Source organism: Drosophila erecta, unplaced genomic scaffold, assembly GCF_003286155.1.
Source record: "Drosophila erecta strain 14021-0224.00,06,07 unplaced genomic scaffold, DereRS2 tig00000021-arrow-pilon, whole genome shotgun sequence".
Taxonomy (NCBI): Eukaryota; Metazoa; Arthropoda; class Insecta; order Diptera; family Drosophilidae; genus Drosophila; species Drosophila erecta.
Window position 1 is genome coordinate 282797 of NW_020825198.1, and position 27745 is coordinate 310541.

Genomic DNA, 27745 nt, shown 5'->3' on the forward strand with positions numbered 1-27745 from the left:
CAGGAATTATCTTCCCCATACTCCGAATATATTTACATTGTTAGCACCTGCCTGCTTACAAAAAAAAAAAGAAGACAGAGGCAGATGGACTTCCTGTTTGGTTCCCTTAAGAGGCGTCGTTCGCATTTCAGATTTGAGTTCAGAAACGCGTCCTCTGGTTTCCAGCTAAATTGTAACATGTGGCATCCTAGTCGGCAGTGCTTAGGAGAGCCTTCCAAGACAATCGTTATCCAAACCTATGCCTGAGATTGACTCTCACAAACGGCTGATAGATCACGTGTTCATAAAACTTTGAATTGTTAACCACACGCCATTTGAGAGCGGGACAGAGCACAACTGAAGAGCTGGCAGGAGTAAAACCGGTTTGGGCGGCAGATGTTTCATAGCTTCCTCTTTAATGACTCATCGTTATCCTTCTTGAGTCAAAATGCCGCACTTGAGTTCTTTTGGATAGCGAGGAAGTCCGGATAGAAAAAAGGCAGCTGAAAACGAGCCCTTATGGCTACTTAATGGGAAAAGTATAAGTATAAACTTCCCAGCTTAAGATGTTCCTTTTTAAATGTTACTATTTCATTAAAGAAGTACTGGGCGTAAGGGCATCTACCTATAGTAAACATCCACCGCAAAACTGCATCGTTGCTATATGCACTCCAAACTCACTCAAAGTCCTTCCCCTAGGTTGCCTTGAAACAGCACAGCAATAACAATAAGCAGGATTGAGTGCGTCGAGCAGCTGGCCAGCGGCTGAGGGTTGAGCCAGGATCAGTCTGAGCCCGAACCACGGACCGTACGCATACGCAGAGCGGAAGTCTCTCGGGACGCTACATCGCGACTTTGATTCCATTTGGCAGTGAAACAGTCTGAGTATGGTTACATATCACTTTCGGTCAAGCCTAACTCAGTTTAGTGTGCCCCAGCTCGAAGCGCCAAGTGGCGAAACCGCGAAGCGCAGCAAAGTGCGAAAAGAAGGCAACAAGTCGAGTATGGACAGAAACAGCCCGAGTAAAAGTATGGCTGCGAAATCTTCACAGCTCTATAGGTACATCGCTCCAAGAAAGCGATCCATGCTTGGCATGAGGCAGCAACGAAACATGACCTTGCAACGGTAAGCTGATGTGGTGGCAATGCATATGACAGTCATTGATGAACTAGGCTTCAGAACACCTCTTGAACAAGGCTTCCTCCTAGAATAGGGCTTCAGCTCACTCCTTGAGCTGGACGTACAAGAAACTACATCTGTCTGAAGTAGAGACCGTTGTCTGGGGATCAAAGGCAAGAAACTGCATTCCTTCACGTATCCCAAACTTAAATGGTTTTTGTAACGAGCACGCAAAGTATACTGGCCTGCTGTTTGCTCTGCAGTTCGCTTAAAGAAAAATCGAATGAGGAGCGGCCTATAGGTAAAGAACATTACAGAGATACAAAGATATTCCAAAGATACCCCAGGGGTGCACAACCTTTGTCTCCCGCTTTCGTCGTGCGAGAGGATGTCCTGTTGATTCCTAATTCCCCAGCCCAGATTACCACGGGCCTTTCCTAGCATCTAGGGTCGCATCTCGGTGTGTTTGTTTTCTTTGTTTGTGCCGATTCTCAAAATACTTGTTCTTTGCCTACAATAAGCATACGGAAATGGAATTCGCGAAGTTTACATAGGATTCGGTTCGAGAAAATCCTTTTTCGGCCTTCTCGAGCAACTTGTTTTTTTTGTGTTGTAAAATATACCTGCGTCAACAATTCAGGACCCTCGCCGCCACATTTTCACACGCATTCCTTGAGGCGAGTGGCGTAACCTTAGGAATTATTTCTATGAAATCTATAATTTGCTTTACAACTGAACCCTTTTGCCGCCAAGTAATGAGCTGCCATAAAGATTTTACATACTTCTGTTTAGACTCTCAAGGCCACGGCTTCTCCCATTAAACACAATTTTGTCTCTATTTTTCAGAATCCCAAAACCCGGAAGCAGTGAAATGGGGACAACCAGTGACTGTGCTGCGAGTTTGGTAAGTAACATGATTTATCAGCTACAGGGCGAAAAGACTCCTTTATAAGAAGCACTCAGCTCGTCATGAAATGCATCTGTAGAAACTAATTCAAAAGCGGGGAAGTCATTCAACTTGGACTCTTGCTCGGCTAATTAATACTGTTTGAGTATAGTGTAGGAAATCTTGTTCCAAGACCAAACTTTCCCCGAGCTGCCAATACCGGCAGTAAGGTGGCTGAGAGTTCAATAGACAGATCACATTTCTGCCTAAGATATTTATATAAGAAATTATCCACTGACGCGGATTGGAAAAAAGCTACAAGCGTCGCTGCAACCGCAAAACACATCACCCTACATAACAATAGGGACTTTCTTACTACTCCCCCCATCAATCCACTGGGCACTACACTCTTTGGAATTTTTTCATGGCAACCGCATCCGAGAAGAGTAGGGTGTCATGGTTGAGTAGATGCTGCTAAAGCCCTTGTAGGTTTATCTGAGACCATAAATGAACCCGAAATATGATATCTGTAAAAGGTGCGCATTGACGGGCTCGGTCGTTTTAATTTTGTGACCACCATCTCGAAGCGGATTAAGTGCAATATAATGACAACTCGTCATAAGCTGAATAGCATCGTTTGTAACTCCCACCACCCATCATTTGAATTGCACTTTGCCCCTGAGCTTCCTTCCATTGTTCCATGCAGGTGATGTCGACGCAAAAACCAATCACGCAAAACAAAACAGGAAAACAGCCACTGTCAATGGTCAAGCCATCAGTAGAATCAGCCTGCTGCCGAGGTCGCGGACAATAAGTTGACCCAGCATGTGCAACAAAGGCAGGCATTTGAGACAAGTGGCCGCGGCTCGTGCTCTGCCATTCTCGCCTTAATCTAATCAAGCCACTGCCAGCCAGACTCCTGACAATAGAGCTCGCAGATGGAGTTGATCTCAAAGGCTTTATGTCCCACAATGCAAGAGCCAACTATAAGGGGTCTCCACACACTTACGGCCGGGCGACGACATCAGCACTCGTCGGTAGTCTCGGTTCTCATTTGCAAGCCCCGTTGCCGGCAATTGCGGTCTATCAGTTATTGGTTATCGCTTTGCCCGGCTACACTTGCCAGTGCTGTTTGCGGAAGTCCCGCTGGTCCGCGAAGGCGCTATGAAGAAGCTGATAATACCTACGCTCATGGACACCTATGGGCTGATCAAGTTCTGGGACTTCGACTCGGGCGCCCCTGCAAGTGTGTCGCTGCCCACTAGCGGCTCCAGAGGCACCAGAGTGGACCTCAGCGTGCCCGTAGGCAATATCATGCCCGGCGAGCGCTACAAATGGAAGTATCGCCTTCTTCAGGTCGGGTACTTGCGGCAAGAATTATTCTACTATATTTACTATTATCATTAATTGGTGGTTTTGAGAGCGGTGCCTTGATAAGGTAATGATATTTCAGCCAGTCCCCGCCAGCACCCTCGGCGCGTTGAAACACTACCCTGATTCTTGCCGAGAACACACATATCAGTATAATTGCCAAACGAAAACCCAAACCCGATAAAAATGTCAACCAATTTGCTGTGTGTGAGTGCCAGAGCTATGTTAGCTTACTTGCCTTCCGTTACCTTTCGTCATGTAAACGCTTTTTCGAAATACGAGTCCCAAAATCTGGCAATCATTTTTTGAAGCACACTTGCCACAGCTACCTGGACCCCATAACTTTATTGGCTAAATTAGCGTTCCAACTTCGTTAACATTATACATAGTTATGACGATTGCTGTTTGTGATTTCATGGTTGTTATAGTTCGAACCTGGGATAAGCAATGCTGCGAAATGATAAGATACTTGTGGTTTCGCGGGAGAAGGCGAGTTCCGTAGAAGTCGAGTCGCAGCACCTATTGAGTTGTCAATCAATATCTAGACATAAAATGCACGCCGGTCAATAATGCACTTATTTTCCCTTAATTACAGTCACAGCAGATAAAGGCGGTCTCCAGTCCCACGCTGTCCGAGCCGTGCTTGGAGGAGCAGCCACGGAAGGCAGTGGAAAGTACAGAAGTGGCTACCACAGGCAGCAGCGGCGGAAGCGGCGGCCTAGGCGTGTTGCAGAAATTCAAACGAACGTTGAACAACTTTAACAACAAAAATCAGATGCACATCTCCCCGCTATCGCCAGCGGCAGTAGGAAGCCATCCGCCAAAAACTAAGACATCGCCAACAACACCGACCGTATCCATAGCGCCTCCGCTAACGACGACCACAGCTGGCGATCCTGGGTCAGAGGGCGGCGATACGAGCTCTGGCAAATACCGGTTTGGGCCCCTTGTTTGGCGCACCTCCAAAGAACGCCGTAAGACGAAGTACAACCGACGCGACAAGTGCAACTCTGGTGATTCAGGCATTCAGATCGAGCTGGAACAGGATGAGCAGTACTCCCGTGCGACGGCTGTGAGCCGCCAGGATGAGCCCCGCGCTTTTGTCCTAACCAATGGTGTTGCGCTCTCCAAAATGCGAGCCATACGCCGTACCAACTCTGCCAAGGCGAGCAACCTCCTCGGCCCCTTTATGGTTAAAACCAAAATAGCCAGGCATTTAAACATTGGAGAGTCTGACAAAGCTGAGCGCAAGGCGCCCGAGTCTCTGCCCACGCGATCGCTTAGTCAACCGAACGGCCTGGAGTCCTACGGCATGGGTCGTCCCGATCTGGAGGACAGCGACAGCGATAGTGTCGCGTCAAACGAGGAAGGTAGGTTTAAAGCTGCAAGTGCAATGTACAACCTTTACTAATGGGGTGTCTTTTCGGTTCACAGCAGTAAGATTCTACCCGACCATCTACGCGGAGGTACTCTACAACTTCACGGCCGGCGGTCCTCAGGAACTAGGGCTAGAGCGCGGAATGCTTATAGAAATATTGCGCAAGGAAGTTGGACCCTGGTGGTTCGGCCGCATCAAGAAGGAGGAAACCAATCTTGTGGAAGACATATTGGGTCCTGAGCTGGGCTGGTTCCCCAAGGAGTTTGTGCGCATTATACACTGCCCAGAGACGGACAATTTCTTTTTGGCGCACAGGGCTGCTGCTGAGGAGGCGGAGGCTGAGGAAGCAACTGCTCGAGCAGAGGAAGGGTCTGTTCCTGTTCCCGTTGCGGCATTCGCCGAGGACACAGACGTTACTGTGACCACAGACCAAAGCAATGTGACCCTTATTGTCATTGAATCCCCACCAACTCCGAGTGCACCCAGTGTGGACTTCGTTGCCCAACCGGATCACAGCACGATCATACGCCGCAGTGCCGTTCGCGAACTGCTTGATACGGAGGTCAATTATGTAAAACTGCTGGCAGCCATTTGCGATGGGTAAGAGATCGAGAAGATCCATCCTCAGCACATGTTTAATTTGTGAACCATTTTAGGTACCTGCCAGCCATGAGCAAGCGCATCGACATATTTTCACCAAACAGTATTCGGCTAATCTTTTCTAACATAACGGCCATTTACAAGTTTCAGCGAAAGTTTCTTGACGCCTTACGACGAGGAATCGAGCAAAACCAGATTGCTAAAGTTTTCCTCAAAATGGTAATAAATTAACTAACATCCATCAGAGACAGCCATTCAAAGTATGCCATTCCTTCTGCAGCACAAAGGTTTCCTATGCTACTCCACCTATTGCAACGCATACCCTCGAGCCCTAATAGAACTTGAGACCTACGATCGCGTTAAAGACGCTCGTACAATTCTTGAGAAGTGAGTACCTTTTTTTAAAGTGTCGACTTGAACCTAACTAATTTAAATATTTGCAGCTGCCGCGAAGCCGAAAACCTGGCCGAGCTTCCCCTCTCTGCTCACCTGCTGGCACCGGTGCAACGAATCTGCCGCTATCCCCTGCACCTCAACGAGATTATTAAGTCGGCATTGGAAAAGGGAGTTAGGGAAGAGAATGATATAGACGGTGCCAAGTCAGCAGCGAAGATAACTGACTATGAGCAACTTGATGTCAATGAACTGGACATACCCGACTCTCAAGACACTGTCAATTTGGCGCTGGAAGCGATGCGCGGCATCACAGAAGCAGTCAATGAGGGCAAACGCCACAGCGAGACGATTGCAAGGCATCAAGCCAGCTTCCAAAACTTTAAGGGACCGCCGCTGCACTTGCACAGTGCCCGCTTCTTCCTGCAAGTCGATGCCACGCGACAGAAACAGAATCTGTGGAACAGCAGCTACACTCTGTTTCTCTTTGACAACCAGCTGGTTTACTGCAAACGAGATATTATCAAGCGCAGCCACTTCATCTACAAAGGACGCATTTTTCTGGATCGCTGTCGCGTGGTGAACGTGAGGGACGGAAAAATGTTTGGGCACACCATCAAGAACTCCCTACGCATCTATAGCGAGTCTCGCGACAAATGGTACGACTTTAGCTTCCGTTCGGCGAACCGCAAGCATCGCTTCCTAAGCACTCTCGCCCTGGAGCGCCAATTTGGTGGTAAAGCCCTGTATGTATCAGAGATGACTGGGTTCGAGTACAATTACGAGGAGCGGCCGGGCGATTACTCAGATCAATCAGATTACGATGCACAGGACTTTGAATTGGCAACAGTGGTTACCAGCGGTGAAAGCTCCCTGCCGGAGTCGCCGGCCAAATCTACGTCTCGCCTGTGTGAGACACTGCCAAAAAAATCGCAGTCCAGGGACGGAATATCCAGCGCTGAAAACTCTCAAATAGTCTCTACCACCTCTACAGGTTCGCTAGGAAGGCGACATTTTGGCAATTGGTTCCGCAAGCCGAAGAGCGCCAACTGCACTCCAAGTCAGTCACCGACGCATAAGCCGAGCTTTGACGCAGACGCTACGCTTACGGAAGCCCGGGTTGCTGCTATGGAACTGGCTGAAGCCGCGGCTGCGCTATTGCCAACGGACAGCTCCTCTGCGTAAATACTAGGGACGGCTTTGTATCGAATCGCAAAGCAAATAGACACACCGTAAAGCAAACATAAACTCGTGGTAGAACACACGACATAAAATATTTGTTACAATAATATTAAATTGTCTTAAATTATAGTAACATGTAGTTGACCAGTGTTACATTTTGTAGATTTTTCGTTAGTTACCATTGGGTTTTTGTTCAATATAAAAGTACGATTGTGTTTCTATTTAATCGTGTATATTCTTGAATTGGAGTCATAATTTGCAATTAATATTGCGATACTAAGAGTTTTAGATGTACAATAAAAAATTTAAATATTGTATACTTCTGGCATTTCAATGCACTTTTATATAAAAATGTCGCCGACTGCTAGTCTAAAATCCTGTCCATACTTGTAATTTTAGGTTACGTGATAATTCGATAATAAACACCCGAAAATTAATTCAATTTTTCTGTTCGCATTCATAAGTTACAAGCTGAAAAGAAAACTACCCATAGAGCCGACATTTAAAAGCGTCTGGAAAAGTTTGCTACGTCAAATATATGTCAAATTTTAAATTGATAAACAAAGACTATGCATCTTTGTTTTTAACGTGCATTAAAACAGGACAGTACCCATGTTATTTGTTAATTATTTGTTGGGCTAATCCACTATGATACGTCTTCAAAGTTAAAGATGCAAAAAATAACTACAACTGAAGGACACAGATTAACGAACTTATTAATAAAGAAACTAGGTTATTGCATATGAAACATATTTGTTCTATAAAAAAATTGGCTGATAGTCAATTTTGAAATCCTGAAAATTAGCAATTGTTAACTATACAATACAAAACAAGCAAAAAATGCATCCGAACAATTGAGCGAATTTAATTTTTTCTAAGAGAATCACGAATGTATCTTAGTAGTATTTTAGTATCTGGCCAATCTGTTGGCAAGAATTATTTTATTGTCTAATGAGGTGATTGAAAAATTGAAAAAGCAATTTACTATTTAATAGACTTTGCAAAACAAAACGCATTGGTATTTGCTAAATATTTCTTTTTTAAATGTATAGGAAAAAATTAACAAAATAAAATTCTACACAATACACACACCTGGAATACAACCAAACAAATCAACTATGTAAATAGCTCAAGAATCTTTATAATTCCAAAAAGACCAATAGTTGGCTTGGATTTATCGCAGTGTATGACTTGGGCTTATTTACGTTTTGAGCACTTCTAACCGCAACCAGTTTGTTAAGTTTTAAACAGACGAACTTCATAATAAAAATATATAAAAACATAAAACACGAAAACGTTCAACAAAGCAAATGCCAGTAAAGAGAGCAGATGAAAAATTTGTATGTAGAGCAAAACACGTGTAAGCTTAATCGGATGAGAGAACACATAACGATTCATATAAACTTAGCAACTACAAATATGCCCCATATGCCAAATAAATATATATATATTTATCCATGTTAATAATGTCTTTACATTTTATATTTCTTGTACTCTTCTCCTGGCGGTAAAGCTTATTAATTCAAAGAGGTCATGAAGGGATTTCCATATATTTCGGTTGACAACCGAAATTCTTTCTGAAAAGCACTCACCGAGAACCCAATGAAACACCATAACACATTTTCTTTGTATATTAATACGCTCATTTATTTTAGTGACATTATTTAATAATTTGTAGAAATATTAATTTACACTCTTAAATACTTGTAGCTAATTCTTGCGTGAAAGTTTACTTAAATATACATACAAGTATGTACTTTGAATAGTGCTGCTCACTTTTATAAGCTTGAAATCGTGCACTTTCAGTGCCTAGCTATTTGTTTTAGTACCCTTTCCAATGGTTTTATTTTATATCTCTTTCGCAATAGCTTAGAAGTATATTAAGTTAGAAAATAATTGGGATTTAAAAATGTTCTTTTACTTAGTTGAATATGCAAATACAAACACAGCTGACAGCGAATCAAACATATCAATTATTTCTCTATATACTCGTTAAAGATATCTAAATTTTGTATTTAATAGATTTTCTTAAAGATTATATTGCTGTATTAAAATTCTATGCTGCAGTAGTATTAAGCATATACCCTTATACTTATGACTATATATTGGAATTAGACGCTTTTACATATAAAGTTATGAATTACAAAAGGTTTAGGTTTAGAAAGGATGATTAGATAAAGAAGTTATCGAAACGTAAGGCTGGTTAGTAGAAATGTGCATATATGTACAGGTAAATTATGAATTTCAAAATGGAATAGCGAGTGTCTCGCGATCTCTCACAGGCAACTAAAATTACATTCAGCATTTACACTTTTCTCTTAAAAGCTAGACAACATACACCTTACGCTAATTCAACAATGAAAACGCATACAACGAACGATTTAAACTACAATAACAGATTAAGGTTTGGTACAATTTCATTCTTTTTGTTTTTTTTCGGTGATAATAACATATTATATAATATACAATAATTCCTTTACAAAAGAGTCAGTCCATTATGTTGGTTACCAGCTTGGCGATTTCTATCCGCTATTATGATTATCCATTTTAGATCTTCATAAAAAACCGTTCTCACAATATGCCATTAGTATAGTATTGATAACCGTCGTACAGTTTGGTTGACAGACTTTTCAATGAGTCCTGTACAAGCTGCTCAACCTTTCGCTCCATTTCTTGTTCGGTTAAATTCATATGAAAGCGTTTTCGGAGATTCTGTACGGTCCCAGAGCACCCATTCTTGAAGCACGGCAAGTGGGCATCTAAAAAAATAAAATAAAGTTATTACTGCGGACATCTGATTCATGTTTTTTGCTGCCGAACTTACTGCTGCGCATAATTTCCACAAAGTTAATAATACGATCCATATGCTTTCGTGCAGACATCATCCCAACCAACAAGAGCTTATTGAATTCACGCCAATGCTCCGAGTTCGTGCCACCCATCACCTCGACAAATTCTGGGGTTAGCTTAAAGGGCGATTGTTCGAATCCTGCAAACGGGCAATTGAAATTAAGCTGTGAGTTATGAGCGTGATCTGCAGAGTACCTACCCAAGTTTTTAGGTGATATACTTAAAATAAATCCAAAGTCAATGTGTATAATGTGCCCATCAGAGTGGAAGAGAATGTTGCCGTTATGCCTACAGAAATTGGATACCAGTCGGTAAGAAAAATATGTTGACCAACGGAACTATTTAATGTACCTGTCCTTGACTTGCAGCAAATATGAAATTAGACAATAAGCCGCACAGCTTTGGACGAAATTTTTCTGGGCGCGCCGAAAACTTTCTCCGTTTGGTGAGCCGTATTCATCGATGAAATACTCTTTCAATGATTTGTTGGAGTTCTTCTTAATTTGGTGCAGGGAAACAGTGTTAAGGATCGGCTCAATAAGACCACTATCATTCGAGAGGCAGACTATTTTGTACGGGCGCACCCACAGATCCACTTGCTCTTCTTGCCAAATAATTTTAAACATCTGCAAAATATATGTTACGTTTTGATGTACAATTTCCTCTTGGATAATCGCAATTTGTTTCACCTGTAAAAGTTGGGTAGCCATAAGTTCTTGGCGTAAATCATCGCCGCACTTTACGATGGCGGAAAGCAACCGCCAGTTTGATAGATGGCCGTATGGCGAAGACTCGCGGATGAGCTTTTCCTTTTCGTGCCAAGGTTCCTGCAGGAAGCAATGATTACACATAAAATTCCATTTTAAAATTCAACCAACTCACCTTTAAAGCGGCCGCCGAAGGATCTTCCGGGTCGTTACTGAAGGACTTAGTGTTTTCGCAGCTCAAATTGCTGCAGTGGCGCAACCGCACGTCGCCAATATTAAAAACGATTGGTGGACCTGTTAAAAAGTTAAGTGCATTGCTTAGACAAACGTTTGCCATTGAGTTTTATGTCCGGTTACCTTGGTCTCGTGAATCGCAGGAATCCAGTGATATTTGTGAAATTGTGTCCCGCTCGCTCACTTTCCGCATGTTAAGGTACTGCGCTGTTATTTCGTCCTCCTCCTGCGACCACACGTCGTCTTCCTGGAACTGAAGTCCACCTAACGAATGTGCATTGCTGTAGGTGTTATGTGGGCCAGCATCTCCACAAGCGCCGTCCACATCTGCTCCTTTTTTTCGGCGGCAGCTTGTGCCCTGCTGACTACTACTGCAGCTTGAAGTTCGACTGCAGCTCAGATGTTGGTGGGAGTTCAGGCAGGAGCCGTCCAGGTGCTCTTCGCTCTTGGTGTGCCGCAGAGAAGGCATCATTTTTGGGATCAGGGGAGAAGTATATATGTCAGGAATCTCAACAACTTCTACGTATATGATATAGGGCGTTTTATCCTTCGAGTTCAGTACTGCGGTCTTCTCCTCTGTGATACGAACGACATGGTGTGGAATGTCTGAGTACAGAGGAAGCCAGACCCTAGCGGGCAGGTTTTTGTTAATCAGGTTGAGGGACATCCGCAGCGCCGAAGTCTTCTCCGCTTTGGAAGGCCATGAGGTGAGATTTTTACCCACGTTCATCAATGCCTTCATAAACTCCTTCTGGGGTGACGTCTTCGGAGCCCCACAGCTGCATAGCGTCCGCTGCCCAAGCAGACCATTTACTTGACCTCGAACCGTCTCAAAGCAGGTGCATCCGTTATCAAATGCGTGCCCGGAAGTTAGGTCACCGAGACACAGTTTGGCGGGCGTAGTGGGAAGTGTTTGGGTGGTATAGGGTGGCTGCTGGTACATGCGGTGCGATATACTTAGTGTGTGAGGCGAGCGGGAGTCGGCTAGGAGCACAGTGGCATCGGATTGCGATCGGTGGTGTGTCTTCTTGGCTAGGGCGACTACCGACCTCGGCTCCGCAACACCTCCAGTAGCTGCAGACTTGAGGTCGTTTTGAGCCTGCTTGTGCTCCCTTTTCGAGAATATTTCCTTCATGAGCGCCAGCTTAGATTTCCGAGAGCTGCTGTGCGAGTTCCCTAGCGAGTCCACTTGATAGTTATAGGCCTCCAAGAGCCACAGACACTTCAGCGAGAAGTCAACCGACTTGCGACACCGAATGGTAAGATAAGGATCCAGCACCTCAGCTAGTTCATCCATCTGAATGTACATGACCACCAGCTGTGGTATGTACAGATCAACCTCTTGGTCGGGAAAACTGAAGATCTTGTTGCCGATAAAGCTGAGCACTCCCGGCTCCTTCGAGTAAAAGAGGTAATGCACCGCGAAGTGTATGTTGAACACTGGCGACTCAAAGAAACGCAAAAGGCCGCTTTGGCCTTTCTCTGGCTTCTGGAGCACATCTGACACAGGTGCTTTTTCACTGATGAAATATTTAACGACGCCAGGAACGGGAAGCTTAAGTTTGTGTATCGAGTTGATTGATGAACACTTCGTCAATGCTCCTTCACTGCCTTCACTGTCTCCAGGTAGACGCAAGTTGAGAGTGCGTTCCTTTACTTTCAAATCGGCAGATGACTCGGGGGGCAGTTGAAGCTTTGAATTTGAACTTGCAGCCAGTGTTTCCGTAGGCGTGACAGGAGGCGTGCTAGCCGCAGAGTTCGCTGCAGCTGCAGCCGCTGCCTTTTTGCTAGAACTAGACGTGAGCAAACTGAAGAATTCCTTCTTTTTCGAAATGTCTGTAGGTGACTTGACCAGGTCTTGTGGCACACTGCTTCCTCCATTTGGCGAACTCACTAAGCTGACTGACCCAGAGTGATCGGGCTGCTCTTTCTGCTTAGCGGCGTTTTTCTTCTCATGGTTTTCAATAATGCTTTGGGCTGTGCGGAATATGGCGTTCTTGGTGGCGCCAAAGAAATTCTTAAACAGCACTTGGTCGTTCTTGGTGCTCTCTGTTGGTGTCGGAGTGGCAATCGGCGTTGGAGTTGCCGTTGGCGTGGCTGACGCCGTTGATGGTACACTTGGGGTGGACAGGGAATGTGCATCAGCGATGTGGTCTTGGTGAGATTCTCTGTAATTGGCATCCGGATCGATTTCATTGGAAGCTGTTTCGCGTTCGACATTGATTGCTGCCTGCGACATGTTCATGACGCGATAGCGGGTTCGGGCATCGACGCCAGCATCCACTGAGTCTTCGTTATCGATCTGGTTTTGGGACGGTAGGTTCTTCCGCTCCAGGAGCTGCTGCTGCTGTCGCTTTTGTTTCCGGGACGGGCGCAAGGTGCGGCAGTCTAGTTCGGTGGAAGCGGTATGTGGGGAATAGAGGCAGAGATGGTCCGGTTGCGTTATGTTGTACTCCTCGTCGATGGATGTCGTATCCATTAGATCAACGCACTCCTCTTCTGCATCTGCATCGGCATCGGCATCCGCATCCATCTCACCCGAATCCAGCGACTCGTGTGAGTGGCATATGCGATTCAGAGATATTTGGTCCGACTCCGAGCCACAGATGATGCCTGCAGGAAGGATTAGTGTAGGAATGAGTGATTTTTACATGATTATACAGAAATTCAAAAGGCTCGACTGATTAAACAAAAAGTTTTCTCGCACTAACCAGAATCATCCGATCCCAGACTGGTAAGATCTTCTCGCTTCTTGGTGCTACCAGCGCTGCTGCAGCTGTTGTTACTGCTGCTACTGCCGTTGCCTGTGCTGCTGACAATGACACCGATCATCTCTTGGCCATTGGCCGCAACCGACTCGCTGGACTTGGGCCGCATTCGTAACGTTGGACAGGATTCCACTGTAATCAAACCGATGGCATTAGGGAAGAGATCTCTTGGGCAAAGAAAAATGTGGATCTTACCGACGGCACTGGACCTGCAAGCGGCTGCCAAAGAAATCGATTGCTCATGCTGCGGCAGGGGATGTTGCACGTTGCCCTTTGTGGCTCCAATCGTGGGCGTGCACGTCGTCGACATCAGGGCCGGTGTGGGCGTGCCTGGTGGGGACAGGGCTGACGTTACACTTGCCGCTGTCGTGGCAATTTTTGAGCACATAGTCGCACCGAGAATGGACGGTGAGCAGAACGTGTTTTCGCTTTCAGCATTTGGTGATGACACTTCGACCTAAACGGGAGATAACAGCCTTTTAGACCACTTTATGGATAGCGTTTGTCGCAGAACATTGAAAGTCCGCCTTTGTTATAGTTTAATGCGGCATGCTGTTATTGACTGGACTCGATAACTAAAAAACACACAAATATTTAGCACTAGTGTATGTGTGTGCAAATTGAATAACAATGACAGCAAGGCAGTGATAAAAATATAAATAAACAGCTTGTCGCACACAGCCACACGCTTAGATAGACACTTTGAAAGTTTCCAGGTTTTACAGCTTTAAATGCAGGTGTGGGTTTCAAATGTTCGTGTGTGCACTCGCAGCCAACTAGGCAAACGGGGTGAAGGCTGGGTCTTGGGCCTGGGAACCATCTTTCGGTGCAACTAGCTACTAACCTCCGGAATGCGTTGCAAGGCACTGTCGAGGCTGCGATTGCGGTGGTGCTGGGTGTGATTGATGTGATTATTGGTCACCTGCGAGACAGGCGGAAGAAGAATGCCCATGGATCTGCAAGGAAATAGCGAGAATTCGGATTAAAATGTGAAAAAATCAATGCATCTGTTGCGGTAATACATACTGTAGTGCACAAAGCACTCATCACAAACTCACTCAATCGCAGTTATGATAAGTGAGTTATCACTTCGCTGCGAGCGATTTGTCTGGACGATAATACCCGGCCAGAGGTCGTGTGATACCTCTTAAATTAAATTAGCTGCACTCTCATGCCAGGAAACGCGCTTGGAACATAAAGAAGCCCAAAAAGACGGAGAATACTGAGAAGTATATAGAGGGGTAGGGAGGAGGCTAGAACCAGAGACTAGGCGGAAAAAAGCTTGGCGATTGCTCGACCCACAACGACTGACTAATCGAGTAACTTTCGTAGCCTTTGTTGACAGCTGGTGGCTGCTTAAGCTCGCGGGCTTGAGCTAAAGCTCCCGGCCACTCGGAGCACGGAGCTCGGAGCACGGAGAGCCGGAACGATGACGTCGCCGAAAGCTTGCAGATAGTCAAAAGTGTGCAAGTGTGCAGAGCGAGGGTGGATCCGAAAATCACTTGCTCACCTACTCACGTATTTCAGGATTTTCCAGCAGGCTTATCGCGGTACGGGCAGGCGGTGCCCCTATTACGCGAACACCCGATAAGCAGTGCCAATGCGATAAGCGCGGTACATTGCGAACCTAAAGGCCGCCTTGCCTTAAAGAAGAAGTATCTGAAAGATACAGAGCGCGACCTTCGGCGGGGATTGGGCTGCGCTTTGCCACAGGTTCAACAATCCCTGGCTGCACACCGCCTAAAATCCGAAATGGCTCTTCCGCTCCCGAAACGCGGAACACTCCCACTATGTGGCCATCCCGGAAATGATATTTACATACGGGACAGCCAGTGGGATCTTCTGGCTGCTGTCCTACCAACATCCGCGCCGTCTTACTTTCCGTAAGTTTTTTTTTGCGCAACACTCGGCGATGTGCGAATTCCAAGCATTCCGAACCACTTAAGCTGTCTCGTTGTGTCAACTATTTACGCGAATGCATTCATTTAACGAGCTTTCGATGCACAGGGGCTTGCCTTCGTCTTGATTAACCACTTTTCACAACCAAAGGAATGGCTGGACTGGAAGTAATTATACCTATTAAACACTTCAATCTGCATGCAATGACGCCCATTTTTACAGTAGACAGATCATGGGCGGGAATAGCCAACCGCCAAATGGGCGGCATGAGATCGAGAGCGTCCTAGGCCAAGGAGCTTCGGGGTGGGCCAGCTCCGCATCCGTGTACGAGTGTGTCGTGCCGCACAGGAGCGTTTTGCCGGCGCACGCACGCAACAAAGACAGGGTGTGGCACGTCATCTGCAAGGCAACTCGTGTACATACACACAGCGCGGCCGCAGAAGATAGGAATCCGACCCCAACCGTTCAACCGAGTTTTAGCAAACCAAACCTTAGGCATTGGGCGCGAGAAATCATTTGAAATGTTCTACCCAATTATCACCCTTATGGCGATTTAATAGGGCCGTGTTGTTTGTGGCAATTTAAAACCGCACGTCTTATTAACGCTGACAGAACACAAGAAACACTACGACGGGAAGGAGGAGACAGAACAGAACTCACCTGAAATCCAAGCTTAAGTTTCTTTGGTGCGTGGAAATGCGTTTCGGCGGATTCGCACTTCCCGGAGCAGCAGCTGGCGCTAAACTGAGATTTGGGCGGCCGTGCACGGAGGGCATGGAGTGATTAAACACGCGGCTCAGGCTGAGACGAGGCTTAGAGTAGCGCGAGTGCTTGGGCGTGCTGGCCGCTGAACTGGCTCCCGGGAGGCACTTTATCGTCGGCATCTGGCCTCCGATGGGCAGCGTGACGGGGGCGGCCATTAAAAAGGCGGGTACAGTGCTTCCGTTTCCATTGCCCAGGTCTGATCCCAGCGAGGACAGCGTGCTGGTGGAGGCCGAGTGCGGCTCGCAGGCTACGGAGAGCGACGACTGGCTGTGGGGGCTACTCATCCTGCAGGTTGCGGACGACGTGTTGTGCTGGCTCCCGCTGGGACTTGGATGGCTTACCGAGGCCGACACGGAGTCGCAGGTGGTGCTCTCCGCCACAGTTGGACTGTGCACCACGGTGCTGTTGCTGTGTTCGCTGGAGCTACTGGTGCTGGTGCAGGCGGCAGTCGAGTGCTCGGAAATGTCCTCGTCATCCGTCGCTGGCGGCGGTGGACAAGCCCATGTTTCAGCCACCTCCAGATTGGCATTGTCGCCAATCGGAGTGCTGGGGGTCACGGCTTCAACGGCTTTTCCGTTCATGTTCAAGTCGGATAGCGCCTCGGTGACGGACAGCCGGACCGTTGTGGGCAGGCAGTGATCCACAACATCGACTCCGGTAGCCAGTGCCGCCATTGTCGCCACTGTCGAGGGCGTACCGGCCTTGCTGACTGGCCTTTCCTCTGCCACAACCACGACGGAAGAAAGGAGCTTGTTGTTCGTATCGATTTCGCGAATGTGGCGCAGGTGCGGGTAGCCACTGTTTTGGGCCACAGGCTTCTTCTTAGCCACGCCGCCGCCCACGCTGGCTATACTGATGCCCACGCCAACAAGTCCGCCGCCAGAATTTTGCTTTGCCTCTACCGGAGCTGAGCCATTCGCCGCTCCCATTGGAGAATTGCAGGTCGCATTGCTATTCTTTTTACCTTTAAATGCAGATATAACGGAGTTCATTTTGATTTGAATGCGGATAGTCTTGTAGGCGGATTTCAATTTTGGCTTCTAATAGCTATTGAGTGTGCTTAAATGGCGACGTAAGCATGTCTTTCTGGCACAACCTCGGAATTGCTCGTTAGTTCCATCGCTCAACTATGCGTTTTCGAGTGAAATGGTTTGCTCTTAGTCATGGGGTCTTTCTCATCTAATTGCGCTGTCGTCTCCGCTCATTGGCGCGGAATATATGGCTCTCATATCAGATCGTCCTTTTTGTAGTAGCAGCTACAGTCGCTTTTTGCCCATCGGCCCTCTAGAAAGATAAAGAAATTGGTGTCAATTAGTAATTTTCGATCAATTTAATACCCCTAAGGGGAAGCCCTTCTGTGTTTCACGTTTAGCCAAACGTAATGTAATTTTGTGATACTGTATCATACTCTTTTGGGAGCACTCGTCTTCCTTTTCTGCAACAACACTAGTTCCAGAAATTGTTTTACTTGAACTTAATCAAAATAAATAGACACACGCAAACACAGAGTTTGGAGATGCGGAGAAGGGGAACTGTCTTTTAAAGTGTGTTGGCTACACTTAATTGTGCGCCGCCTTGACCCATTTAATCATGGTGTCACGAACAAGCGCTGAGCCTTATTTTGTGGTATATCGACGATTGATAGAATATTCTTTTGTGTTCTTTTTGTACCAAATGGAAAGTAAGCTACCGCGCCAAGCTACCCTGCCATCGCCTCCTTTCTGCCCCTCGGCCCAGTCGTCTTATCTTGGTCGGCCACATCGCCCAGCATCCTCGCCCGCATGCACGTTCGCTCATTGGGAAATTAAAATTTGATGAGTTTGTGACCTGACCCCAATTATGTCTAGGCCCTCTGCTCGTCCGTTAACTGGTGCTGCCGTTAATTGTTTGCCTAATGGTAATGGTGTTGCTCGCAGGTGAGTTACATGGGCCAAGTGATCAGGAAACACTCGCGTAATCAGTGACTGATTTGTGATCAGCACTCAAACAACACTCTATTACACCATACTAAAGTTGTTCTGGCTCGCTTTCGGCCTTCGTAGGTACGGCCATGTTCCGCTGAACTGCCATGAAGAGGTTTAACGGCATGGAGCAGCGATTTGGACCGAGCATTCCAACTGGGACCTTTGAATCCACGTTTGTTTGGCCGTGCTTTGTGCTCGGAAACTAGATGAAAGCTCACCACGAGACCATGCTCCGTTCACTGACTCCGATTCCGGCTGCAGTTGCAGCTGCAGCTGCAAGCCAAACCTGGCAATAAGCAAGCCTCTCTGTTGCGAGCAGCTGTGCGGCTGCAGCGGTTTGGCCGTTTGGCCAATTGGCAGCTGAGCAATGTGCGCTGTGATTATTTTCGACTAACTCAAAGTGCACGATGCACCAAAGGCGAGAGCTGCCATGGAGCTAGACCTTTAGAAGCTAACGACGTTACTGATACGTTAATTAACTGCACAATGAAGCTTTTGTTGCTGCACCTGCAGCAAAGGCGCTTGGTCGCATTCTCAGCATATTTCTGCTGTATGGCCAATTGTGGCGTTATCGTAAAAATTGAACAGTGCGCCTAACTTATTCATCGGGTTGGCTATTTTGGAAAATAGCTTTAATCAACGCAAAATCTCAAAGTCTTAATGGGAGCTTCCCCAACTCTAACACATCGATTCGGCTTTCGCCATGCCCAGCAACGCACTCATTTGGAACCATCAAGTTGGTTGATCAACGTCTAAGCAAATACATATATACGTATATGTCACACTAAAAACTCATTTGGAACTCAGACGCAGCATTGGCAACCGACGCCACGAAGCTCGCGCTCGGTTGCAACAGCGAATCTAGAGTTTCACATTCCGCTTCTGTGCGGTTAATAAACCGCAAACTGTTCGAGACTTCGAGACAACGCAGTTAGGCGCAGATACTTTTGCTGCTGCGCAAAGCAGACTCCCTAAGAGAAATACATGCAACGTGTCGGATTGTGAACGCTGCTATCAAGGTCAGCCCAATCAGACGGGCCAGTCAGCGTACACACACGCTCGCAAATAGCTAGTTGAATAACTTTTAAAATACTCAAAATGCGATCAAAGCGCCTGCAGAACGAAGCCGCTAGATCGATACGAAAGCACAATTAAATAATTGATTAAAATCCCTCAGAGCCAAGCGGGCTGCGTCCGAAAGTTGGATTGACTCCACTGCGTTTTATAAGAGCCAAGAGCCATTTTCACACAACATCAATTTTCCGTTGCATTTCAGAGGCGACAGCTAATCAGCCGCAGTGCTGGAGGAAAAGCCTAATGGTCGTTTTTCATCTTCATCTAAGGGAAAGTTCGGTTGCACAACGAGTGTATGGCTTGGGGGCGAAAACAGCAGGGCTGACGCCGCCCATTACGTGGTTCCACTCTATTCCACATCAATTCCTAGCGAAGATGTTGTTTCTTTATTATACACCAATTAAAAATTGAAAGTTATTCAAACTAAAACGTCCCACAAAGCACTCATTACGAAAGTTCTCTGTTCAGCGAAAGTTATTGACGACCATCAAGACGCGCCTAAAAGAGGAGTCCTGGAATACTTCGGCACACTGCCCCTTCTCAGTTGACTGCCCCATTAAGTGGGAAGTTGTTCAGTGAAATCGAAGCAACCTTCATTGATCATGACAATTCAACTTGGCTTTCTAGTTTGGTTATTACTGTGCGGCTGTATCAAAAGACCGCTTCTTCAGTTCCTCCAAATTGTCCTGGTGCACGCTATATGGCGCGTTCCCAGTCGCAAATGATTCGGGCCGCCGCGGTCGTGGACGACCCCAATCTGGTGGCCTCGCTGCCGTATCTTAACTTCCTTCGCTTCCTGAAGCGGAACTTCTTCCGTAACACTGACTTGCGCCGCTTGCTTCAGGTGGGCCTCGTCCGTTGGAGCGCACTCAGCGATGCCAAGAAGAGGCTATTTGAGCCAGAAGTAAGGTATTATCCACACCACACCGTTGACTTATGCTGCATCCCCTTTCCCAGCGAATCTTGGCCCGTGTGGCGCGCAGGAAGAGAAATAGGCGACGCCGCCGATTGCTTCGCCGTTCTCGGCATGGCCAGAAAGGACGTGGTCCAGTGCGACGGCCCATCTACGACAAGCGTCCTCCACCGAAATGCGGAAGATCCAAGTAGGAAATCAAAGCTCTGTTGCCAATGGAAATATGCATATACGCTGACTTTCATTTCAGGCGGTCAGCAAGGAAAACAGTGTAAAATCAGACTTCAATAAGATATATTTCGGATTGTTAGAAGGCAGCAATGAAACTATATATTTATTTTTATACAAAAATGAAGAAATTCATTGAATTTCATTGTAGATAACAATACTGATATCGTCACGGAAAGGGAAAATGTGTGCAATCTTTCGGGTTTATCTTACTACATAGGCTACAAACGGAATCTGGATGCCGATGCCGGAAAATGTGCCATGGGCCAGACAATTCGACAAGTCGTCTTTGTGTGCCAATATATAATTTATAATTTTTAACTTCCGTTTGCTAAGCAAACAAAGCAGCCACGAAAGCAAGTTGAGAAACAAAAATAGCGACTCTAACCACAACTTGTTTTCAGTTTGGCCTGCGCTGACGAACCTGACTTCGCGCTTTTGGCATGATTAGTGATCGGAAACCAATCCAAACTCGTTGCCTTTTGCTTTTAAAATTCCCGTTTCGGATGTTTCCACTCAGACCCGCCGCTCACCAGTTACTTACTTAACTATTTGGCAAGCGTGTAGAGACTCAACAGACGGCAGTTGCAACGCTTATGTCAAAGTTATCGTCACTCAAAAGAGTAATTACAGTTTAATTACAATCCCCCCTCCGTTTCAACCGTCGCTGCCGTCCGCATAGGAGCTATTCCCGGAGAAAGACTCTCCAGCGTCTTTCCATCTGGGCGGCAAGTAGTCTTGGGCGTGCGATTCGGAAAGCCCCGAATCGAAGTCAAGCCTTGCTAAGCTTGGCTTAGGGGAGCATTATGGGGCAGGAGATCGGGTGCTCTGCTCCCCTTTGTGCTCTGCTCTTTGTTTCCGCATGTCTTCCTGTCCACACTTTGCTACTCGCACTCTGCGTGGCCTCGAACCACCATGCGTGGTAGCCACTGTTCTGCGGAGGGTTCAACGACTCAACCACGTTTGAGACCTCCGTGGCCCTACATATGTTGAATGCAGCTTAGTCTCGAAATCGATGGATGCACTGGGGGACACTTCATTGCTGCACTAGGCGAGAGTCAATGAACCGTCCAAAAAGCAGCAGAGATCAAAGCACTCCTGTTCTAAGGCTGAATGCAGCTAAAGATAAACCCAGACATTTAAACGAAAGGTCAGGTTTCCGTGTTCCCGATCCCGTTCCCGTTCCCTCTGCCCGAGCATTCTTTTGCCCGCAGCATTCCGCTGCGATACCAGGCAATACCCGATGTGCAAGAAACTGAAAACAATCAACAAGGGCGGGCTCGCATCCGGATATGGACATGAACGTAATGGTGATAGCGACCTTATCACCACTTCATTTCATTGATTCCAGAGTAGGAATACTCACAGTATCTTCGCATCCAGAGAGTGGAGAGGAGCGATGCAGTTTGCTGGGTATTGAAGACTATGCCAACTAACTAACGCAATTAGGTAGAGCATTCCACTTTCACTTGTGGCTTTCGCGTCGGAACCCTATGCCGATTATTATCAGCGTGGAAATGAGAAGGCGCCGCAGCGACACCTTATTGTTGCTCACTTGCTGCGCCCGAACTCTCGATGTGCCTTGCGTTCGTTTTAGATGTTGTTTTCCAGGTGCGATACACGGTACACCGTACACGGTATACGGTATACGGTACACGGTACCAGTTTTGCCCAGCAATAAACAATTGAATTTTTAAGTTGCACAAGCACCAACACAGGCACCAACACAGACACGGTTACAACTACAACGGGCACCACTACCAGCGCGTACGCGACTTGCAAAATCTCGTTTCGCTTGTGTGCGTGTGTTTGCGAGCAACGCTGGCTTGGTGTGCGTGCGAAAATTCACCCGACGAGAAATCACAATTCGACGACACTTGTTTCAATAATTCAGCAGCATTCTATTCTGCGTGCTTCCTTGCCAGTCTCGGTCGCAGGTCGATCTCAAATCTTAAATATAAACAAGTTGTACGCTGACTTTAGGAGAATGGCGAGAGGACTGCGGGTTGCGGGCTGCTCTGCTCTGCTCGCTTCGACCGAGGGGCGAGACACACACACAGGCGCAGGCAGAGCGATGTCAGACATGCACACACACACACACACGCGCGAAGGAACAAAAAGAGACGCGCCCATAGTATGTATACATCGTGAATGCACAAGGATGCACGAATTAGGCGGCGCGTAATCCCTTGGCCTGTGCTTACCACCTTATTATGCACAGCTGCAGCACTGCAAAGTGATCGGTAATCCACTTGTGCTCTCTTTGTGTTCGTTCCACTACAAAAACAAATTACGCGACGACCGGACGTCCACACGTCCAAAGCAATCGACTTTTTACTTCGAATGACGCGTTGCTCGGCGAGTTCGTGGGCACTCGACGGAGACGCGAGTAATCTCTAGCGCGTCGTTCTGCCTGGCTCTGCGGGCACACCATAAATGTACCCGTTACTCGTTGAGTGAATCGGTATTCCCGTTACTCGTGCAGCGGGTATGCGGGTATGCTAGATTCGTTGAACAGTAACCGATTCGAAAGTTTGAAATGACTAACGAACTTGCCTGGTTGCATATTAACCGAACATATAGTTTTTGAAAGTATCTGTTTCTTCTGTTCGAGCAGAACAGATGCATTCCATCTTTCCGCTGTGAAACTCATCACCCTACTCTGCTCCGTTTTCGAAGCATCTGGTGACGGCGTGAATTAAATAATTTGTTTTTAAGTGACGCTTAGAAGCATTCCTCGGTAAATTGTGCAATTGTCTGAGCGTCCCAAATTAGAAAATGCATGATAAGCCGCCTTCAGGCATAGTAATTTAATAGCACACATGCCCACATGTTGAGATCTCAAGGCGTAGATTACGTTTTTCCGACCGGACAGCCACAGCCTGGTTCTGCGTGAGTTCAACAATCTCTAAATTGGTCGTTGCAATGTAAATTGTGCTGCAGGCCACTGCGATTGGTCTTCTTCCCCTTCCCCTTCCTCTGGCGCAAGCCACATTCATTTGATTGACTTGAATTGGCTCTCCTCGGATATGATCGTCCGCTCAAAATGTTTGGCTGCGATGCGGACGGACAGCTCGGGTTTGCTTTTCCATCTCATTTCCCTTAAGTCCGCCATATACATTGGAAACTCAATGTATCTTGCCATAATTGTATTGCAAGACAACTATCTTTTTTATACCCATATGCATTTGTATCTGGGCGCAACGGATATCTCTATTAATGTACAAAATTCCAACCGAATTTTCTGAAATCAGATTTCAGTGACACCAAAGAAACCCTGGTCTCCATGCGGATTTCGAGAAACATATTCCGTAAGTGCCTCCGGGAAATGGTCCTAGCAAGTACTTAGAAACATCTCGTGACGCATGGAATACAATTTGGGCCTATTCTGAGCACCCCACAACAGCAGAATGAGTGAGCAGTAGCTGTAGGCGTATGGGTGATCCTGTCCCATGCGCATGTGGCATGTGGCGTGTGGCATGTGGCTTCTACCACTAGTTAAATCGACTGCGACTGGGAGAGTGCGAACTGGTCCAGGGGGAATCGCGCGGTGGTAAATGGAACCATATGCGCTCTCAAAGTATTTTTGGAAAACACGAACCCAGCGAAATGGGAGGTTTCCTTGGTTCGGTTGAGTTCGATTTGGTGCTAAATGATTTGATGTCATTGCAGCTGCATTTCTGGTGGCTTCCCAGCTCTCATGTCGCCACACCCAGGTCTAAAAAATGAAGTTCATCGTTTATTGTGTACTATTATAAAAACACTCTACATCCAGTAAACAAATATGGGGAGTGTTTCCTTTTGGGAAGGCGACTTGTCAGAACACTACCCATGCGCCGGTTGGCTGAACGGTCCCAATGTTTCTGTGGATTGAAAATGAACAAATCAGTCGCGGATATACTGGCCTACGCAATTCAATTTCGATTATGTACATTTATTTATATTAAAAGTAGCAAGGAACCGATATTGTAATTGATGCAGGCACGATGCCGTTGAGAGAAGATCTGTAAACACAAACCGAGAACGAGATGACTAAGTGCTGGCAGCTGTTTCTTTTTCCTCTTGGTGGGCGCAGGCAAAGAACAGGCAAAGAGTGGGGGGCACGCACAGGATATGCGTGTCATCAGACAGGCGCACCCGAATCCGAGCCGGAGCCTACCCTCGCCTGACCTGCGCAGGATGAACACACCCTGTGTGTGACACATCTCGCGGCACGCACATACTTCGCCCTGTTCTATTTGGGTCACGTTTGAGAGGAGGACTTGGGTAGGACAACTAAACAGCACGTTTCACTTTTGACTTAACAATTGGCTGGGGTCATTGCCGCTTTGGTTGGCAACACTTGATTTGAGTGTCCACACTAAAGAAAAAACATTGTAAAACATGTAAACGTGTGCTTACCTGTGTAGAAACTACTACTTCCTTTTCCTTGAGCCACCAGTTGATTGAGCTTTAGGGCGCTGAGTTTTCCGCATGCTGCGCTTGCGATTTTCGCTCTTCTTCTCCGCGTTCTCTTCGTTGCGCTTCTTAATGAACTCCAGTCGCATCCGAGACTTGACGATTTGCTCGGGGCGGCGCATCTCCTTGTCGTTTCCGGTCAGCCGTTTCTTAAGTTCTAGTTTTAAGTTGTGCCGTGCATGACGACTGACTGGGTAGCGCTGGGCATGGCTCAACGGCTTGGCGTTCTCGTCATCACTGCCTGCATTTTCGCGCTGCAGCTGGTCCTCGATCTTGGACTTCTCCTTCCACTCGGCATAGCGACCTGTCTTAAAGGAGGCGGGAATCCATGCACCGGACTCGGTCCGAATTTTGTTGGCTCGCGGATCCTGTACAGAAACCATTTTTTTCTTAATTCGATCCCACTTCTTAAGGCCAGGCTTGTGCTTCACGTCCTGGGATGAGTTGCGGTCCGACACCGAAAACTCGGCATTCTGCGCCTGCCGCTCAAATTTGTTGATGGCCAGGCCATCCTCTGTGTGCTTGTCTGCCGACTGGTACGGCACATAGTGATCCTCGTCCTTGCTGTTTATCTTTCGCTTTTTCTTCTTTGGCTTATCCTTGTAAAGGGCGTCCATGTTTTGGAGCCTCTTGGGCGCAACGACTTTATTGAACGTACTACTAATAGCTTCCTCGTCGGCGGTAGGCATTCTGCCTGAGCTCGGGTTTAGCGCCTCGATCGTTTTCTTTTCCTCGTCGATGTCCTCTTCGGCGCGCTGCTGCCTAAACTTGCTAATTACTTCCGCATGCTGCATTCGTTTTTCCTTCATAACGATAAACTGCGTCGATTTCTGCGTGGTGTTAAGTTCAAAAACGGTCTGAAAAGGGCACAATTACTTATAGGAGAGCGGAAATTTGATCGCAAACTGTTGATAAACAACTTACACCCCCAGGACGGAAACTACGCATCTTGACCAGTATATCGTGCTTTTGCTCCTGCAACTTGCGCTCTGTTGCAGACACTTCTGCCTGCGACTCTGTTGATTGTCCACTAGCTTGAGCCGCCTGGGCGAGAACCGGGGCAGCTATGAAGAAATCCTCCAACGGCTTAAGCGCAAAGAATTTTATTTTCTTTACGCGCGCATTTGCATCCGTGGAGGCTACTGGCCGGGAACTCAAGTATTTTTTGTAAGCGTTTTCGCTGGTGCGCAAAACTCCGGCCTGCAGAAATACGTATTATTTTGCATGTCATTAGAACTCAAACTCTGCAGTGCATTACAATTCAAACTTACAATGTGGTGGCTTTTCTTGATATCTGTCACTGTGAGGTGCTCTTCCTCGAGCAAATCCTGCGGAATGGTTCCCAATGCCGAGTTGTCGTGTATATTAAAGGGTCTGTTCAAGAACAAGTGCAGATCCAGTAGATGTGCCGTGTCGTCTGTGGATACAATGGAGTATGCGGTTCCTGTGCGACCAGCGCGAGCGCAACGACCTACCCGGTGCACAAACAGTTTCGGTTTACCCGGAAAATGCAGGTTCACCACAAAGTCTAGACTGGGAATGTCAATACCACGCGCGGCCACGTCCGTGACGATCAACACGGACACCTTCTTGTTCACAAATTTAGCGGTGTTGATTTTGCGAGCAGCAGGGTCCAGGCTTGAGTAGACTGACGAGTTGGAGATTCCAGCCTCAGTAAGTATGTACGAAATGAGTTCCACATGGTGCTGCGTGCCGGCGAACACCACGGTTTGCGACTGCACCGGAATTACATATTTGAGGAGAACCACAAGTGCTGTGTAGCGATCGTCTGGTCGACAGTAAAGGAACTTTAGAGCCAATGCATCCGGCAGCTTGGACTCGACGTCTAAACGAATGAGGACTGGGTCGTTCAGTCCGGCACGGGCAAACTCCACTAGCAGTTTTGGCAGCGTGGCCGAAAACATGACCGTCTGCCGGGAGGACGGCAATCTGTGCAGCGTTTCGTTCAGCTGCTCGCCGAAGCCCATCTCAAATAGTCGATCGGCTTCATCAAACACCACGTACTCTAGGTAAACAACCAAATTATTTCCTGCTCTTAGGCTCCGGAATTATCAACTCACCTATGGAATTGAGCTTCAGGTCCATTTCTACACACAAGTGGAGAAAACGGCCAGGCGTAGCGACAATTACATCCGGGCACGTATGTATGGCCGAGAACTGCGAGTCCATGGAATCGCCACCTAGCACCAGAATGCTCTTCAGCTCCATAAAGCGGCCCAGCTCCTTGATGAACTTGTACGTCTGCACAGCCAGCTCTCGCGTTGGAGACAGGATCAGGGCACGGGCTCCCTTCGTGGGCTCGCGCCTCTGTAGCTTTTCGAACAGGGGAATCAGAAAGCAGGCCGTCTTGCCGGAGCCGGTCTTGGCCATAGCCACCACATCGCGTCCCTCCAGGATCAGGGGAATCGTCTTTCGCTGTATGGGGGTGGGCACCTTGTAGCCCCGCTTGGTGATGCCCTTTATCAGCTCGAAACCCAGGCCCATCGACTGGAATCCGCCACTCTTGCTCTTCTTCGACTTGGACTTGAGAATGTCAGCGCCCCGTTCGCTGGTGCCACCATCGTTGTCCAGGGAAGGAAACCCTGGTATTTCATCCGCCTGCTTCTTACGCTGCCAATAAATACCTTGATTTATTGAAAGCTGAGGAATAGAAGACAATTCTCTTACCATATTTCTTTTGTTTTGAATAAACAAAACACGTGCAAAATCGATGATTATTTCATACTATCGATAACTCCACAAACTAGGCAACACCGATATGCGTAAAATTGACTAACGCCACAATGTGCCTAGTTAGTTCTCCCCTCAAAATACGACAGTGCAAAACTGACAATGTAACTAATATTTGAATTCCCGCATATAAAGGTAACTAAAACTTTCATAGGAAAACTCGATCAAAGCTGGAAAATATATAAAATATTATTCTGAGAAAATAGTAACTTTTTATGACTGCAC

The 27745-nt window shown here is 47.0% G+C and overlaps 4 protein-coding genes across 11 annotated transcripts in view; 2 read left to right on the forward strand and 2 right to left on the reverse strand.

The window, feature by feature from the left end:
* LOC6545469 overlaps positions 1–7346 on the forward strand; it is a 29993-nt gene extending 22647 nt beyond the window's left edge. For 2 of the 3 annotated variants that reach the window (XM_026976761.1, XM_015158115.2), the window contains 6 exons: positions 1946–2003; positions 3952–4726; positions 4791–5334; positions 5391–5553; positions 5615–5721; positions 5778–7346. In XM_026976761.1, coding sequence (XP_026832562.1) covers positions 1946–2003; positions 3952–4726; positions 4791–5334; positions 5391–5553; positions 5615–5721; positions 5778–6912 — 2782 coding nt within the window. In that variant the 3' untranslated portion in view covers positions 6913–7346. Of the gene's footprint in view, positions 1–737; positions 1106–1945; positions 2004–3951; positions 4727–4790; positions 5335–5390; positions 5554–5614; positions 5722–5777 lie in introns of those variants that run through there. The other variant, XM_026976762.1, reaches the window with a different exon arrangement.
* Positions 7347–8748: 1402 nt separating this feature from the next.
* On the reverse strand, positions 8749–22735 carry LOC6545470 (phosphatidylinositol 4-kinase beta). 4 transcript variants are annotated; one of them, XM_001970972.3, is made up of 12 exons: positions 21678–22735; positions 16028–17416; positions 14313–14424; positions 13664–13925; positions 13412–13600; positions 10824–13313; positions 10642–10760; positions 10449–10586; positions 10111–10385; positions 9959–10047; positions 9734–9898; positions 8749–9668 (listed from the first exon to the last, which is right to left on the reverse strand). In XM_001970972.3, exons 2-12 carry the CDS (start codon positions 17122–17124, stop codon positions 9481–9483), a joined length of 5124 nt encoding a protein of 1707 aa, XP_001971008.1. In that variant the 5' UTR covers positions 17125–17416; positions 21678–22735; the 3' UTR covers positions 8749–9480. The 4 variants fall into 4 exon arrangements, with proteins under 4 accessions (XP_001971008.1, XP_026832565.1, XP_026832564.1 ...); XM_026976764.1 differs by having other exon boundaries at positions 22519–22734; XM_026976763.1 differs by having other exon boundaries at positions 22516–22734.
* LOC6545471 lies at positions 19735–20433 on the forward strand. 3 transcript variants are annotated; one of them, XM_026976767.1, is made up of 3 exons: positions 19736–20074; positions 20128–20273; positions 20334–20433. In XM_026976767.1, the coding sequence occupies exons 1-3, from the start codon at positions 19871–19873 to the stop codon at positions 20356–20358; spliced, it is 375 nt and encodes a 124-aa protein (XP_026832568.1). In that variant the 5' UTR covers positions 19736–19870; the 3' UTR covers positions 20359–20433. The 3 variants fall into 3 exon arrangements, with proteins under 3 accessions (XP_026832567.1, XP_026832568.1, XP_001971009.1); XM_026976766.1 differs by having other exon boundaries at positions 19735–20273; XM_001970973.3 differs by lacking the exon at positions 20334–20433 and having other exon boundaries at positions 20128–20316.
* A 1302-nt stretch (positions 22736–24037) lies between the features above and the next one.
* Positions 24038–27547, reverse strand: LOC6545472 (ATP-dependent RNA helicase DDX54). Its single transcript, XM_001970974.3, has 6 exons — positions 27458–27547; positions 26851–27400; positions 26041–26795; positions 25694–25969; positions 24713–25626; positions 24038–24174 (listed from the first exon to the last, which is right to left on the reverse strand). Exons 1-5 carry the CDS (start codon positions 27458–27460, stop codon positions 24727–24729), a joined length of 2484 nt encoding a protein of 827 aa, XP_001971010.1. The 5' UTR covers positions 27461–27547; the 3' UTR covers positions 24038–24174; positions 24713–24726.
* Between the last annotated feature and the right edge of the window lie 198 nt (positions 27548–27745).

Bases quoted from the DNA above. Each gene is read 5' to 3' on its own strand.
- LOC6545470 (XM_001970972.3), bottom strand. From the start codon at position 17,124: ATGAACTCCGTTATATCTGCATTTAAAGGTAAAAAGAATAGCAATGCG. The intron at 14,425-16,027 runs GTGAGTTCTGTT...ATTTCCTTGCAG, and splicing joins AACTTAAGCTTGGATTTCAG to ATCCATGGGCATTCTTCTTC. The intron at 9,669-9,733 runs GTAAGTTCGGCA...TTATTTTTTTAG, and splicing joins TGTGGAAATTATGCGCAGCA to ATGCCCACTTGCCGTGCTTC.
- LOC6545471 (XM_026976766.1), top strand. From the start codon at position 19,871: ATGGCGCGTTCCCAGTCGCAAATGATTCGGGCCGCCGCGGTCGTGGAC. The intron at 20,274-20,333 runs GTAGGAAATCAA...CTTTCATTTCAG, and splicing joins CCGAAATGCGGAAGATCCAA to GCGGTCAGCAAGGAAAACAG.
- LOC6545472 (XM_001970974.3), bottom strand. The intron at 25,970-26,040 runs GTAAGTTTGAAT...GTATTTCTGCAG, and splicing joins TCAAGAAAAGCCACCACATT to GCCGGAGTTTTGCGCACCAG. The intron at 25,627-25,693 runs GTAAGTTGTTTA...TGCCCTTTTCAG, and splicing joins GTAGTTTCCGTCCTGGGGGT to ACCGTTTTTGAACTTAACAC.